The 13299-nt window shown below is 37.1% G+C and overlaps 1 protein-coding gene across 12 annotated transcripts in view; it reads left to right on the forward strand.

The window, feature by feature from the left end:
* Nucleotides 1-10003, forward strand: part of TBC1D15 (TBC1 domain family member 15) — an 84897-nt gene extending 74894 nt beyond the window's left edge. For all 12 annotated transcript variants that reach the window (XM_016922593.4, XM_016922592.4, XM_054662922.2 and 9 more), the window contains 5 exon segments: nt 3090-3189; nt 3844-3941; nt 6106-6222; nt 6743-6829; nt 9620-10003. In XM_016922593.4, coding sequence (XP_016778082.2) covers nt 3090-3189; nt 3844-3941; nt 6106-6222; nt 6743-6829; nt 9620-9841 — 624 coding nt within the window. In that variant the 3' untranslated portion in view covers nt 9842-10003.
* Nucleotides 10004-13299: the final 3296 nt, after the last annotated feature.

The raw sequence follows: 13299 nt of genomic DNA on the forward strand, positions 1-13299 counted from the left end.
GCAGATGAAGTCCAAAGACCTGACTACATAGAGGTTGCTGTGTTTTTTCAAAATAACACTAACATACTCGATGCTGGGCCTTTATGTTGGATATTGAAACGGCTGGCTTGCTTGCAAGGGATAAACATTTTGAATCTAACCATCTGAAATATTTTCCTGTAATACAGGGTTTAAACTCAGAGTTTCTGGGATACAAATGTGAAATTTGGAAGTGGTACCCTTCTCCTTTTTTCTTTACTTCTATCCCTTTTGCTTGCCTATTTTTCTTTCTCCTTCAAATTTTCCCTGCTTGTGCCTATTTCCCCAAATCTCTTGTCCATAGATTCAACTTGTTTTCGCTTCTTTCAGTTTTTTTCTAAATGTATACTTGGTAAGATTTGATAGATTTAAAATGTTCTTTTACGTTAAATTCATGAATATTCAAATTGGTTTTTTGCCATAAATTAATTTTTTTTGACTATTTGGAAGGATTATCAATGCAGTAATTTGGTAATGTCATAGTTTGTCTTCCTTCCTTTTTTGATTGATTTGTGTACCTTCTTAGTTCCATTTACTCCCAAGTGCTCTAGAAACCTGAGGCATTTGTTATAAAGGTCTGTACAGCTGATACTAATTACATAAAAACTGTTGTCTGCCTTCCTTGTGTTTTTGTTGTTTATCCTCTTTTCACCAGAGCTAGTATGTTCCTTGATAAAAGGGATTATATCTTTGTTTCACTGGTAGTATACCAGAATTTTCCTAATGCCTGACATGAGGTTGTTCAACGGGTTTTTGTAGAATAAACATGTGAATCTTTCCCCAGTGATTAGTTTAAATTGCTATAGTAGATATTCTAAAAAAAAAAAAAAAAAAAACAACTAAGATGAACATACTGCATTTAGTATCATGCAATAAGTTTTCAATAAAACTAATCCAATATTGGCATGTAAATATATATTGACATATAATGCCACATACATACATGCATACATACGTGTGTATATAGGTCTCATATGTAAAGACTACCTTCTGAACATGTGTAATAAACACTTTACAGTCCGTCATTTTTTGTGTATGAAGGTTCAGTTTCTTTGTTCTGTCATTTTCACAGTAAATGCTCTCTGTGTTTGCCTTTTCCATTAAGGATGTTCTGGGGATTTTTCTAGTCTTTATTCTAAAAAAGATATCTTATGATTATATTGTCTGCTAACATCTTTTCTTTCATAATATTTGAATGAGAGGGAAATATATGGCAATCAAAATAACCTGTATGATTGTTTTTCACTGCATTGCCCTCGTTTGATGTCCCTAAATCTGTGCTGCTGTTTCTTGATTCTGTGTTTTTGTTTTATAGCTTTACTTCATGTAAGTTTGTACTACCTTTGTGGTGGCTGAACCTAATGTCCGTAAATTTACTTTTGTTGATGTTTACTTGCATCTAATGTAGGTCTAGGCATAGACTTTGTCTATTATTATGGAAATACAAAGTACAAGTGATCTGATGAACTTTGTTATACCCATCATCCATTTTGCCATATAGTTTTAATTCCTTTCTCCTCTCCATCTCTCCCTCCCCTGCCCCATACAGACACATTTATTTACAGACACATTTGAAGCCCTTTGTATATCCATTGTTGATCCCACTCTCCCTTCTCCAGGAGTAACCACTTTTTCGAATATGGTGTCTGTCATTATGGACGTGCTTCTTTTTTACAGCAGAGTGGGTAGCAAATGTCTATGCCATGTTGGTATTCCCAGATCAGCTCTAGTCTTTGTGTCACAGCAAAAATGATCCTGTTAATCAGAGTTGATTCTGCCCCTTCTCTATAGATCTCTCTGGTAAATGTGGAGGAACTATATCCTAAAGCCTTGAGTTAGTCTATTAATAAACTGGTTTTTAAAATTCATTAAAGAGAAACAGCTTATTGAGAATTAATAGACTTAAATTTTTTTTAAGAATGAATTGTTTCTAATATAGTTCTAATAAAGCACTATTGTACTGTAAAAGTGAAAAAGTAAGTGTGAAGGAGGAAATGTTTTTCTAAGGCTTTCACTAGGGTTAGGGCGGTAGGTTACCACAGAGGGATCGGGACATACGAGTTAAAGGGATCCAAATCATTTAAGAAGCCTTTCAGAGCATCAGTTTTGGTGCCTTCTGGCCCCTTGACTCAGGTGTTGGTAGGGAGTCTACTCAGCTATGAAGTTTCTTTAAAGCATATGAACCCCAGCAGTTCCCAAACTTTGTGACCTCAGGGCCCCTTCACACTCTCCAATATTATTGAAGACCTGAAAGAGTTTTTGTTTATGTGGGTTATATCTGTTGATGTTTATGTGAAAAATTAATACTGAGAAACTTGTATTCATTTATTTATTAATTCATTAAATAACAACACATTCTACCTTAACATAGATCACATTTTTTTAATGAAAAGTAACCTTTCCTAATGAAAAATTTACCGACACAAGAGATTGTTTTAAATTTTTCATTTTTAAAAATGTCTGGTTTAATAGAAGACAGCTGAATTTTCATATTTGCTTCTGTGTTCAGTCTGTTGCAGTATCACACATCATACAGCCTTTGCACTTGTGAAAGAATTTAAGTACGAAATCCAGATAATGTTTTAGTATTGTCCTGAAAATGGTTTTGGCTTTACAGATTCTCCAATGTCAGCAAACCTAAGAAGTAATTCTTTAAAATGAAATACATACTAAAACTAAAATTAATTTTATTATGTATAATTTGAAGGAATATTTAACAATGGAAAGAATTTGATAAATATTTATTTCCCAAATGTGTGTTTCTTTCACCAAGTCTTTTATGCTGTGTAAGAAATAAATAGTCAGTCTGCAGTTGCTATGTCTGCATTCTTCTTTATCTAAGTCAAATGAATAGAGGAAAAAATAATCCTTAGTTTTGAGAGCAAGGATTCTTTCTCTTTACCCTCCCTTTTAGTGTTATGTTAGATTTTTGGTTAGTTACGCATTTTTTAAGATTACCAGTGTGGTATAAGTTCAACATTTGTCCTTAGACATCATGTTTTAGTTATCAGTCATTATGTACTATAAAATATTTATTAAATATTACTTGTAACAATTATTTCCTTTTAAAGCATCAGAATTTTGAAGAACAAATGCAAGGCATGAAGACCCAGCTAATTCAGCTGAGTACCTTACTTCGATTGTTAGACAGTGGATTTTGCAGTTACTTAGGTAAGTTTAGCGAATCAGAACTATACCCAGCAAATTGTAGAGTAATGCATAGAAAAAAATGTAAAGAACTCTTTAAAGAAGCCAGGTGCAGTGGCTCATGCCTATAATCCCAGCACTTTAGAAGCCAAGGAGGGAGGATTACTTGCACTCAGGAGTTTGAGACTAGCCTGGCTAGCACAGTGAGACCCCATCTCTACAAGGAAGAAAAAAATGCTGGCTGTGGTGATGCATGCCTGTAGTCCCAGCCACTCAAGAGGCTGAGGTGGGGGGATTACTTGAGCCGAGGAGGTTGAGGCTACAGTGAACTGGGATCACTCCACTGCACTCCGACCTGGGTGACATAGCAAGACACTGTCTCAATAAAAAAGAACTTAAAGACATATATACTCTATTGCACTTTCTTCGGTTCCGTAAAAATGTGGAACCAAACTCTCTTTGTATAATTCTGCCTTAAACTTGATTCATAAAATGTATTATTTGTTAGTTTTTAAAAAGAAGTCAGCCTTCAAGTTTGAAATGATTCCTTAACGTAGAAGACAAATGTATAGGGCCTTGAATTGCCTAAGATGCATAGGAAAGTTAGAGAAAAGTAACTGTATTCTGACATAATTAGCATAAGAGTAAGTCATATGTGTGTTTTTTTCTTCTGCATAGAATCTCAGGACTCTGGATACCTTTATTTTTGCTTCAGATGGCTTTTAATCAGATTCAAAAGGGAATTTAGTTTTCTAGATATTCTTCGATTATGGGAGGTAAGTCCTTAAATTATTATGCAAATGTGATATTTATTATGAAAAGAAACAATTTATTCTGTAGAGTGTAAATGAATTATGATAGCCTTACTGAAATATCTAAGGCAAGTATGTTCCAAAATTCTGATGAACTGGTAGCCTCTTCTTAAAAATTAGTCTCACACTGAATATTTGGTCTTTTGGAGCTTCGTTCTTCAAATCACAATCTCTGTGAGATTTGGGGCCAAGAGGTATCCCAGAACAAGTGCTCTAGACCATTTGCTGCCTTTGTTCTTCCTCTGTGAGACTTGACTTTATGTGAGGCTTTGCCATATCTGTTATAGAGGATATTCTTATGTTTTTGGTGTACTTCTTTTGTTCCATTTTTTACCCAAGGCAACTCTTTATTTTTTCAACTTTTATTTTAGGTTCAGGGAGTACATGTGCAGGTTTGTTACATAGGTAAATTGCATGTTGCTGAGGTTTGGTGTGTGAATGATTCCATCACCCAGGTAGTACCCAATAGGTAATTTTACATCCCATGTTTCCCTTCCACCATCCCCCCATGTGTAATCCCCAGTGTTTATTTTTCCATGGCAACCTTTAATGAAAAACCAAATCATTTCACATTTTCTTAAGTATTTGCTAATAATAAATCAGTGTGCTTTTTTTTTTTTTTTTAAAGAGAAGGGGGTCTTGCTATGTTACCTAGACTGATCTGTAACTCCTGGACTCAATAATCCTCTTGCCTCAGCTTTATAAGTAGCTGGGACTACAGGTCTACAGGTGTATGCCACTGTGTCCAGCCCAGTGTGCTTTTTCATAGAATGCTGATATAATGATTGATCATACCTTAGGATAACAGAAATTCTTCCAAGGAAAGAATTGGGAGATAATCCATTTTGATTGTAAATCCAACTTTATACAGTGGAACTCTAGTGGTCTCTGAGGTTTTTACAGCTGGAAATGGATTCCTATACTATTGATGGCTGTGCTACCATTAGACAAGGCATTGTGCTGATTACAAGTTAAAAGTGGATTGCTTTATGCTCACTTCCTCTGTTCTCAGATGAGAAGTAAAACCCACATGCTCTCTATCTGGAATCATACTTAAATGTTTATCAGTTTTGTTAAATTAGTATCTTAATTTGGGGGTTAAAAATGGGTTAATGCATTTATGCCTAGTGTTCCATTATTGGAACGCTAAGCATGTGGGAGTTGTTTATATCCTACTGCTCAAGGTCATCACCAAGGTCTGATTGAAAAATTAAAAAAATTGCATCCTCAGGCATAAATGGGTTTTAAAGGATGAATTAAGAATATTATTACCACATAGCTAGAATAACTCCTCAATCTGTGTTTACTAAATAAATTCAAACTTTTAATGAAACCTTTGAGGTTAATTGCATTGTAATTAAACTTTCAACAATTGGGTTTAGTTTGAAAATTATTCAACTTGATTTACTCCTTTTGAAAGAAGTGAACACATTTCGGGTATGATCTCATGGTATGATTTGTGTGGGTGTTTTTATCTTTCTGGAAAAGATATTATTAGGTACATGAAGCAGGGGGAAATTAAGACCCTAAATTCGAGGATATTATCTGTATTTAGGAACAGCTGAGCTGTTGATCAAGCGTTTTCTATGTTTGGTTATAAATTTGGGGCAGTTAATTCAGTTATTGTCACAATCAGGGATAAAATGTGATACAAGGGTTTTACGTATTTAGAATGTAGAGCTACCTCTGGGTGTTTCTGATTCCATGTACTGTGTAACTGAACCTTTTTTATTTCCAGGACTTAGCTTTAGTCTTTTCTCAGATCGAAGTGAGAAACTGATACTTCAGAAAAATATTGAAAATACATCTAACCCTTACACCTTAACCTTGTGGCTGTAGCTCCTGCATTAATAACATTTATCATACTGGTTAGGCTCAGTAATTTACTTACTATAGTTACCTTAAAGAGCCACATTTAGAATATATCATATTCATATAAACTCGATGATAGTTACTTTGTAGCTGAAGGTAAGACTCTCCTTCCCCTCATTTCCTAGCTAGAAAAACCTTGGGCTACCCTAAACAGGCAACATCTACTTTGCATAGAAGCCATTCAGTGTTCAGAATTGTATCTGTGAGGAAAATGTTTTAGAATTGATACAATTTGCAGTTCTTCTGCCTTCTATAGGTAATGTGGACCGAACTACCATGTACAAATTTCCATCTTCTTCTCTGTTGTGCTATTCTGGAATCAGAAAAGCAGCAAATAATGGAAAAGCGTTATGGCTTCAATGAAATACTTAAGGTAGTTATTCCTTTAATTCAGATTTTAGTGTCTTGGCTTTTCTATTTGGTGGTCCTGATATACAGAACATTTCCTTGGAACATTATTAAATCTCTTGAGTAACTTAAATTGTGTCAATAACAGTGCTAGGAATGACTATCTGAGAATGACAGTTCAAATACATATTGGCCAGTTATTTTTACCTGGCTAATTAGGAAGAAAAGGAAATTCAACAAGTGCTCTTTTATGTAGTTTAGTTTTTCAAAAATTAATTGTCTTTTGATTATAACTTTGAGATATCAGACTTGGAATAGCTGCTGGATTTAATGTTCCATAAGCTTATTAGCTAGTCTTTAGCTTTAAAACTTGAAATAATCTAAAGAAAGATATATTGAATTTCTTATGTATTTGTAGTATATGAATGTTTTTATTTTAAGGATTTTATCTGCAGTGAAATATAACTGGTAATAAATTGTTTATGTAATAGAATGTAATAGTGTATTCAGTTTCGATATCATTTTATTTTGTTGATACTTTTTAGCATATCAATGAATTGTCCATGAAAATTGATGTGGAAGATATACTCTGCAAGGCAGAAGCAATTTCTCTACAGATGGTAAAATGCAAGGTATACAGTGTTTCAAGTAATTGCAAGATTTGTTTGTTTTTGGTGGGTTGAGATCAAGAAAGATTTTTCTTCTTGGAAATAAAATAGCAACTTTAGTAAGTTGAGGGCAGGCACAAAGTATTGGCTGGCTCTTTGTTTGCTATTCTAGATTTACAGCACTTAATTGAAAACAGTCACCGGGAAGTGAGGAGCCCCTCTGCCCGGCCAGCCGCCTCGTCCGGGAGGGAGGTGGGGGGGTCAGCCCCCCGCCTGGCCAGCCGCCCCATCCGGGAGGCGAGGGGTGCCTCTGCCCGGCCGCCCCTACTGGGAAGTGAGGAGCTCCTCTGCCCGGCCAGCCGCCCCGTCCGGGAGGGAGGTGGGGGGATCAGCCCCCCGCCTGGCCAGCCGCCCCGTCCGGGAGGGAGGTGGGGGGATCAGCCCCCTGCCTGGCCAGCCGCCCTGTCCAGGAGGTGGGGGGGGCGCCTCTGCCCGGCCGCCCCTACTGGGAAGTGAGGAGCCCCTCTGCCCGGCCAGCCGCTCTGTCTGGGAGGGAGGTGGGGGGGTCAGCCCCCGGCCCGGCCAGCCGCCCCGTCCGGGAGGGAGGTGGGGGGGTTAGCCCCCCGCCTGGCCAGCCGCCCCATCCGGGAAGTGAGGGGCGCCTCTGCCCGGCCGCCCCTACTGGGAAGTGAGGAGCCCCTCTGCCCGGCCAGCCGCCCTGTCCGGGAGGGAGGTGGGGGGTCAGCCCCCCACCTGGCCAGCCGCCCCGTCCGGGAGGGAGGTGGGGGGGGTCAGCCCCCCGCCCGACCAGCCGCCCCGTCCGGGAGGTGAGGGGCGCTTCTGCCCGGCCGCCCCTACTGGGAAGTGAGGAGCTCCTCTGCCCGGCCACCACCCCATCTGGGAGGTGTACTCAACAGCTCATTGAGAACGGGCCATGAAGACAATGGCGGTTTTGTGGAATAGAAAGGGGGGAAAGGTGGGGAAAAGATTGAGAAATCAGATGGTTGCTGTGTCTGTGTAGAAAGAGGTAGACATGGGAGACTTTTCATTTTGTTCTGTACTAAGAAAAATTCTTCTGCCTTGGGATCCTGTTGATCTGTGACCTTACCCCCAACCCTGTGCTCTCTGAAACATGTGCTGTATCCACTCAGGGTTGAATGGATTAAGGGCGGTGCAAGATGTGCTTTGTTAAACAGATGCTTGAAGGCAGCATGTTCGTTAAGAGTCATCACCACTCCTTAATCTCAAGTACCCAGGGACACAAACACTGCGGAAGGCCGCAGGGTCCTCTGCCTAGGAAAACCAGAGAACTTTGTTCACTTGTTTATCTGCTGACCTTCCCTCCACTATTGTCCTGTGACCCTGCCAAATCCCCCTCTGCGAGAAACACCCAAGAATGATCAATAAAAAAGAAAAAAAAAAAAAAAAAAAAAAAAAAAAAAAAAAAAGAAAACAGTTGACTGTGGCAGATAGGAAACAGCTAATAATAAGGCAAAATGGTAAAAGTAATGAAAATATTTCTATAACAGGCTGTAGAATTTCAGCAATGATATATTACCCAGTTCAGCTCATGAATGCAGAATAGGCTGTCATATTAAATATGCAGAATCTCTAAACAAAAATGAATGCTAATCAGAAATAATTAAATCAATATTATTTAGCCTGTGTCACTCACTTATATTAGTCAAGTTATTAATTATTTTAAAACAAGGCAAATTTGATGTATTATCTGAATTTGAACCAAAGCAGTATACTTTTGATGTGTTTTAGCTTTTTCTTTCTATTAAGAGAAAGGGCCTTGCTAAGTTGCCCAAGCTGGCCTTGAACTCCTGGGCTCAAGTGATCCTCCTGCCTTAGTTTCCTGAGTAGCTGGGATTACCAGTGCATGCACACCACTGTGCCCACCTCATGACTTTGCTTTTTTTTTGAGACAGAGTCTTGTTCTGTTGTCCAGGCTGGAATGCAGTGGCGTGACCTCGGCTCACTGCAACCTTCTCCTCCTGAGTTCAGTCAATTCTCCTGCCTCAGCTTCCCGAGTAGCTAGGATTACAGGTGCCTGCTACCATGCCTGGCTAATTTTTGTATTTTTAGTAGAGACGAGGTTTCACCATGTTGGCCAGGTTGGTCTAGAATTTCTGACTTCAGGTGACCCACCCACCTCGGCCTCACAAAGTGCTGGGATTACAGGCGTGACCCATCACCCCCGGCCATGACTTTGCTTTTTTTTTTTTTTTTTTGATACTTCAAGTTCTAGGGTACATGTACACAACATGCAGGTTTGTTACATAGGTATACATGTGCCACATTGGTTTGCTGCACCCCTTATGACTTTGCATTTTTATGAAAATTCTTGCTTGGTCCTTATATCATTTGTTCATTGATCCAAACTGTTACTTGGTTCAGTTCTACAAACATTTATTTGATACCTGTTCTCTTCCAAAGCATGTCAATGAGATACTTCTTGCCTTGAAGAACTTTGTTTACTGAGAGAGACAGATGATCTAAGAAAGATATTATTACAAAAAGTAGAAAGAGATAAATGCCAAATATTAGAACATGCTATGTTTGTGGGAATGTGGAGGTGGGATGGAGAGTGACTAATTTGGAAGATACCCAAGAACCACTTAGGGCGAAAGGTGGTTAGCATTTCATTTGGAGCTGAGAAAAATGTTGTGAGAAGGGTACATGACATTTACACTGTTAGGACAAATGCTCAGATTCTGGAATCAATGTAGTCTTAAACAGAAGTGTTACTTTGTGGTTATTTTTCCTCTGTAGTGAAATATGGTTTTGAGTTTGATTTTTCATATCCAGGAATTGCCACAAGCAGTCTGTGAGATCCTTGGGCTTCAAGGCAGTGAAGTTACAACACCAGATTCAGACGTTGGTGAAGACGAAAATGTTGTCATGACTCCTTGTCCTACATCTGCATTTCAAAGTAATGCCTTGCCTACACTCTCCGCCAGTGGAGCCAGAAATGACAGCCCAACACAGATACCAGTGTCCTCAGATGTCTGCAGATTAACACCTGCATGATCACTGTTCTTGCTTTTTTGGGAAGAGACACTTTGTTGCAACCCTTTTTCAAGTACTTGAAAGTTGAAAATTTAAAATCTTGGTGTTGATCATGCTTTAAGGTTTATGTAAAGAAAGTGTACTGATGTTCTTACATTAAAGCTTTACAAAGATTTAAACTAATTATTTTTGTAGTTACTTCTACCAAATAGCCTTTCCTTTTCGATAACATTCCTCAGTATTTTTATAGCCAAGTACATTTTATTTTCTTGCTGATGAACTGGAATTGGATAAATATTGCAAGTGGATGAGTTGGAAATTATGCACTTTGAAAAACATTCACTTTGTTTAAGCTTATTGGGTTTCAGATTTGATTAAATTAAATGTGGAGGCTTTCTATACCATTCTAAGCTGAGAAGTAGATTGTTACCCAGTAATGAAATAAAAAATAAAAATAAAAGGATTTTTTCTCTATTGTTTACGACAATACTCAGCTTAAATATTTATGCTGGTCAAATGTGATTTAAATTGGACATTTTCATCAATGCAGTCTAATGTGTAGATAAATAATTATTTCAACCATAATAAGTGGATTGGCAGTATATTTTTTACATTGAACTTTTCTTCACTTGTATATAAAGATTATATATAAGTACTTATTTATGAGTATAAGAAAGGTTAGGCATATTTTCATTAACTGAATAAACGACTATTGATTTATATAACCTGGTTTATCAAAATTTAACATGGCTTCAGTATGAGATCTTTTTCAAAACTATTTTCTTAAACATTTATTTCATGAGATTATGTTCAACCCTGTACCTGGTGTAATTTTAAAATTAATTGCTTGTAACCTCACTTTACTAATAACGTTTATTATCTTTCCTAATAATGCATTAACTGATCAATCAGGTGTTTAAATTTTTATAAAATACTCTTTGCAAAAAAGTTTATTTGAAAAATTTCTAGATGGTCTCATGAGTTTCAAAATAATAATTTTTGTGTATGAACAAAGCTGTTGTTTTTACCATGCAGTATTGCATGATTTTAAGTTATGTGGAATTAACATAACTGATTTTGTTTTAATTGTAAGTTGTTAACTCCTGTATATATCATTAAAATAAACCTGAAGTTGAAGTAGTGTTTTTAGTTAAATTATACTTAGAAATAGTCTGCTTTAAAAAAATTTTTTTTTCTTGAGAGTCTTGCTCTGTTGCCCAGGCTGGAGTGCAGTGGCGCAGTCCTGGCTCACTGCAGCCTCCCCCTTCTGGGTTCAAGCGATTCTCCTGTCTCAGCCTCCCGAGGAGCTGGGACTACAGGCTTTTGCCATCGCGCCTGACTAATTTTTGTATTTTGAGTAGAGATGGGGTTTCACCATGTTGGCCAGGCTGGTCTCGAACTCTTGACCTCAAGTGATCCACTCGCCTCAGCCTCCCAAAGTGCTGAGATTACAGGTGTGAGCCACTGTGCCCGGCTAATTCTTTAAGAGAAGAAAAAACATCCAAGATGGACCTCAATTCATCTCTTATTTTTATATGATTAAAATGATAATCTGAATGAGTTATGGAAATGAAAAACATCCCTTTTATAACTGAAAAAAATTTTTCATTAGCATGGAAATGGGCACAGTGTTGCCTTGAAAGATACAGTTATTTGACTCAGTAAAGCAGCTCATTACAACTGGTGCTAATAGTATAAAGAAAAAAGTTGTGCAGTTCTAAAATGGTCCTAGAGATTGACTTTTTTCCCCCAAGAAAGGGAACAAAACGAACTTTTTTCCTGGTTGAGCATTAACTGACAATCACGACAGTAGAACCATTAGATTTTAGTTTTTAATATTATGTGTGTTATCTTTCATCAGTTAATAATGAGTAAGCCTATTCAGAAAAAGAACATAAACTGATCAAAAACCCAGCATCTCCAGCCTTTCATTTCCTGCTATTCAGGAAATTGCTTAGAACATCTTGATGTCCTCCTCCTTCTTCCTGGACAGTGACTTTTTGGGAGTTTTTTCCTACTGCGTAATGTGATACCCACTTCAGATTTTTTTTATCAATACGTTTAGAAAGTTGAACTTCTGTCAAGTTTTATTACAAAATTACTTGTTAAAACAATTTTTACTAAACTGCATTTCTATCTAGCATATTTTTGATATGGAAGTGATAGTATAGTATAGTTCCAGAAGAAGTCTTAAATCAGTCCACAGAGTCCAGTTAGCAAATACTATGTGCCATTAAGATTGCTAAAATACACAGTTCAGGTAAATTTACTAGTGTTTTTTAAAGGTTTATTTGTTTTCACAAGATGCTCTGTCCACACCCTTATAACATGTAAAATATTGTGTGCTGTATTATGTGGTAAAGTTGTTAAAATTCAGTTTCTAACATTAACTTAAAAGTACAGACAATCTAACATGATGATTTGACTTACAAACTTTCAACTAAATTTATGATGGCTTTAAAGCAGTGCACTGAATAGAAACCATACTTTGAGTACTCATACAGCCATTTTTCACTTTTACTACATTATTCTATAAATCACATGAGATATTTAACACTTTATTATAAAATAGGCTTTGTGTTAGATGATTTTGCCCAAATGTAAACTAATGTAGTGTTCTGAGCATGTTTAAGTTAGGGTAGGCTAAATTATGTTTGGTAGGTTAGATGTATTAAAAGCATTTTTGATTAATGATGTCTTCAATTTATGATGTGTTTATTGGAACATAACCTCAATATAAGTTGAAAAGCATATGTATTTTCAATTCTGGCATGAACCTATGGGAATCTTTTGCATTTAAGAACCTCCCCATTTTAATAATTTCATGGGTCTAAGATTCTTCATCTGTTTATAAGGAACTTTAGTCTTAGTGATTAGAGACTAAATTTTTTTTTGAGCAGTAAGAAAACAGCCTTTTGGGACAGATAGTGAGTGATTCTTATGAACTTGACATTGCCAAGAAATTTTATAGATGCCGAAGAATTCTTATGTGAAATTCACATAAGCATGCCCATTACTAAAGACAGTTTGTATAAAGTAACCCTAAATGTTTATTGAGGAACCTACAGCTTCAACTGACTTACGTGCAGATATGTACCAGGAGAACATCATTTTAGCTTGGCCATCTTTACTTGGGGTTTTCAGAGGATCCAGGAACCTCACTGTATGCAAAGTCTTGTGGATGTACCTGAATGTTTTTGGAGGCAGGTCACATAGTTTCTGAAAGTGTTCTCTTATTTTCCTCAAATGTAGGTAACCATTGTTACAAGTTATTTAACAGGAGAATAGTAACAATGTCTAACTTATGCTAATGATTTTGTGTGCTGAGCTCCCATTAATTAAAATGTCTTCAGAATGCTTGTTTCCAGATCCTTAGTCTGTATTATTAAGATATGTCTAGGTGCTACTTCAGGCTTACAGAATCAGTCTTTGGAAGTCAGATCAGGAATCTGCATTTTAACAAGCATCCAGGTGATTTC

This window comes from Pan troglodytes, chromosome 10 (assembly GCF_028858775.2).
Source record: "Pan troglodytes isolate AG18354 chromosome 10, NHGRI_mPanTro3-v2.0_pri, whole genome shotgun sequence".
Taxonomy (NCBI): domain Eukaryota; kingdom Metazoa; phylum Chordata; class Mammalia; order Primates; family Hominidae; genus Pan; species Pan troglodytes.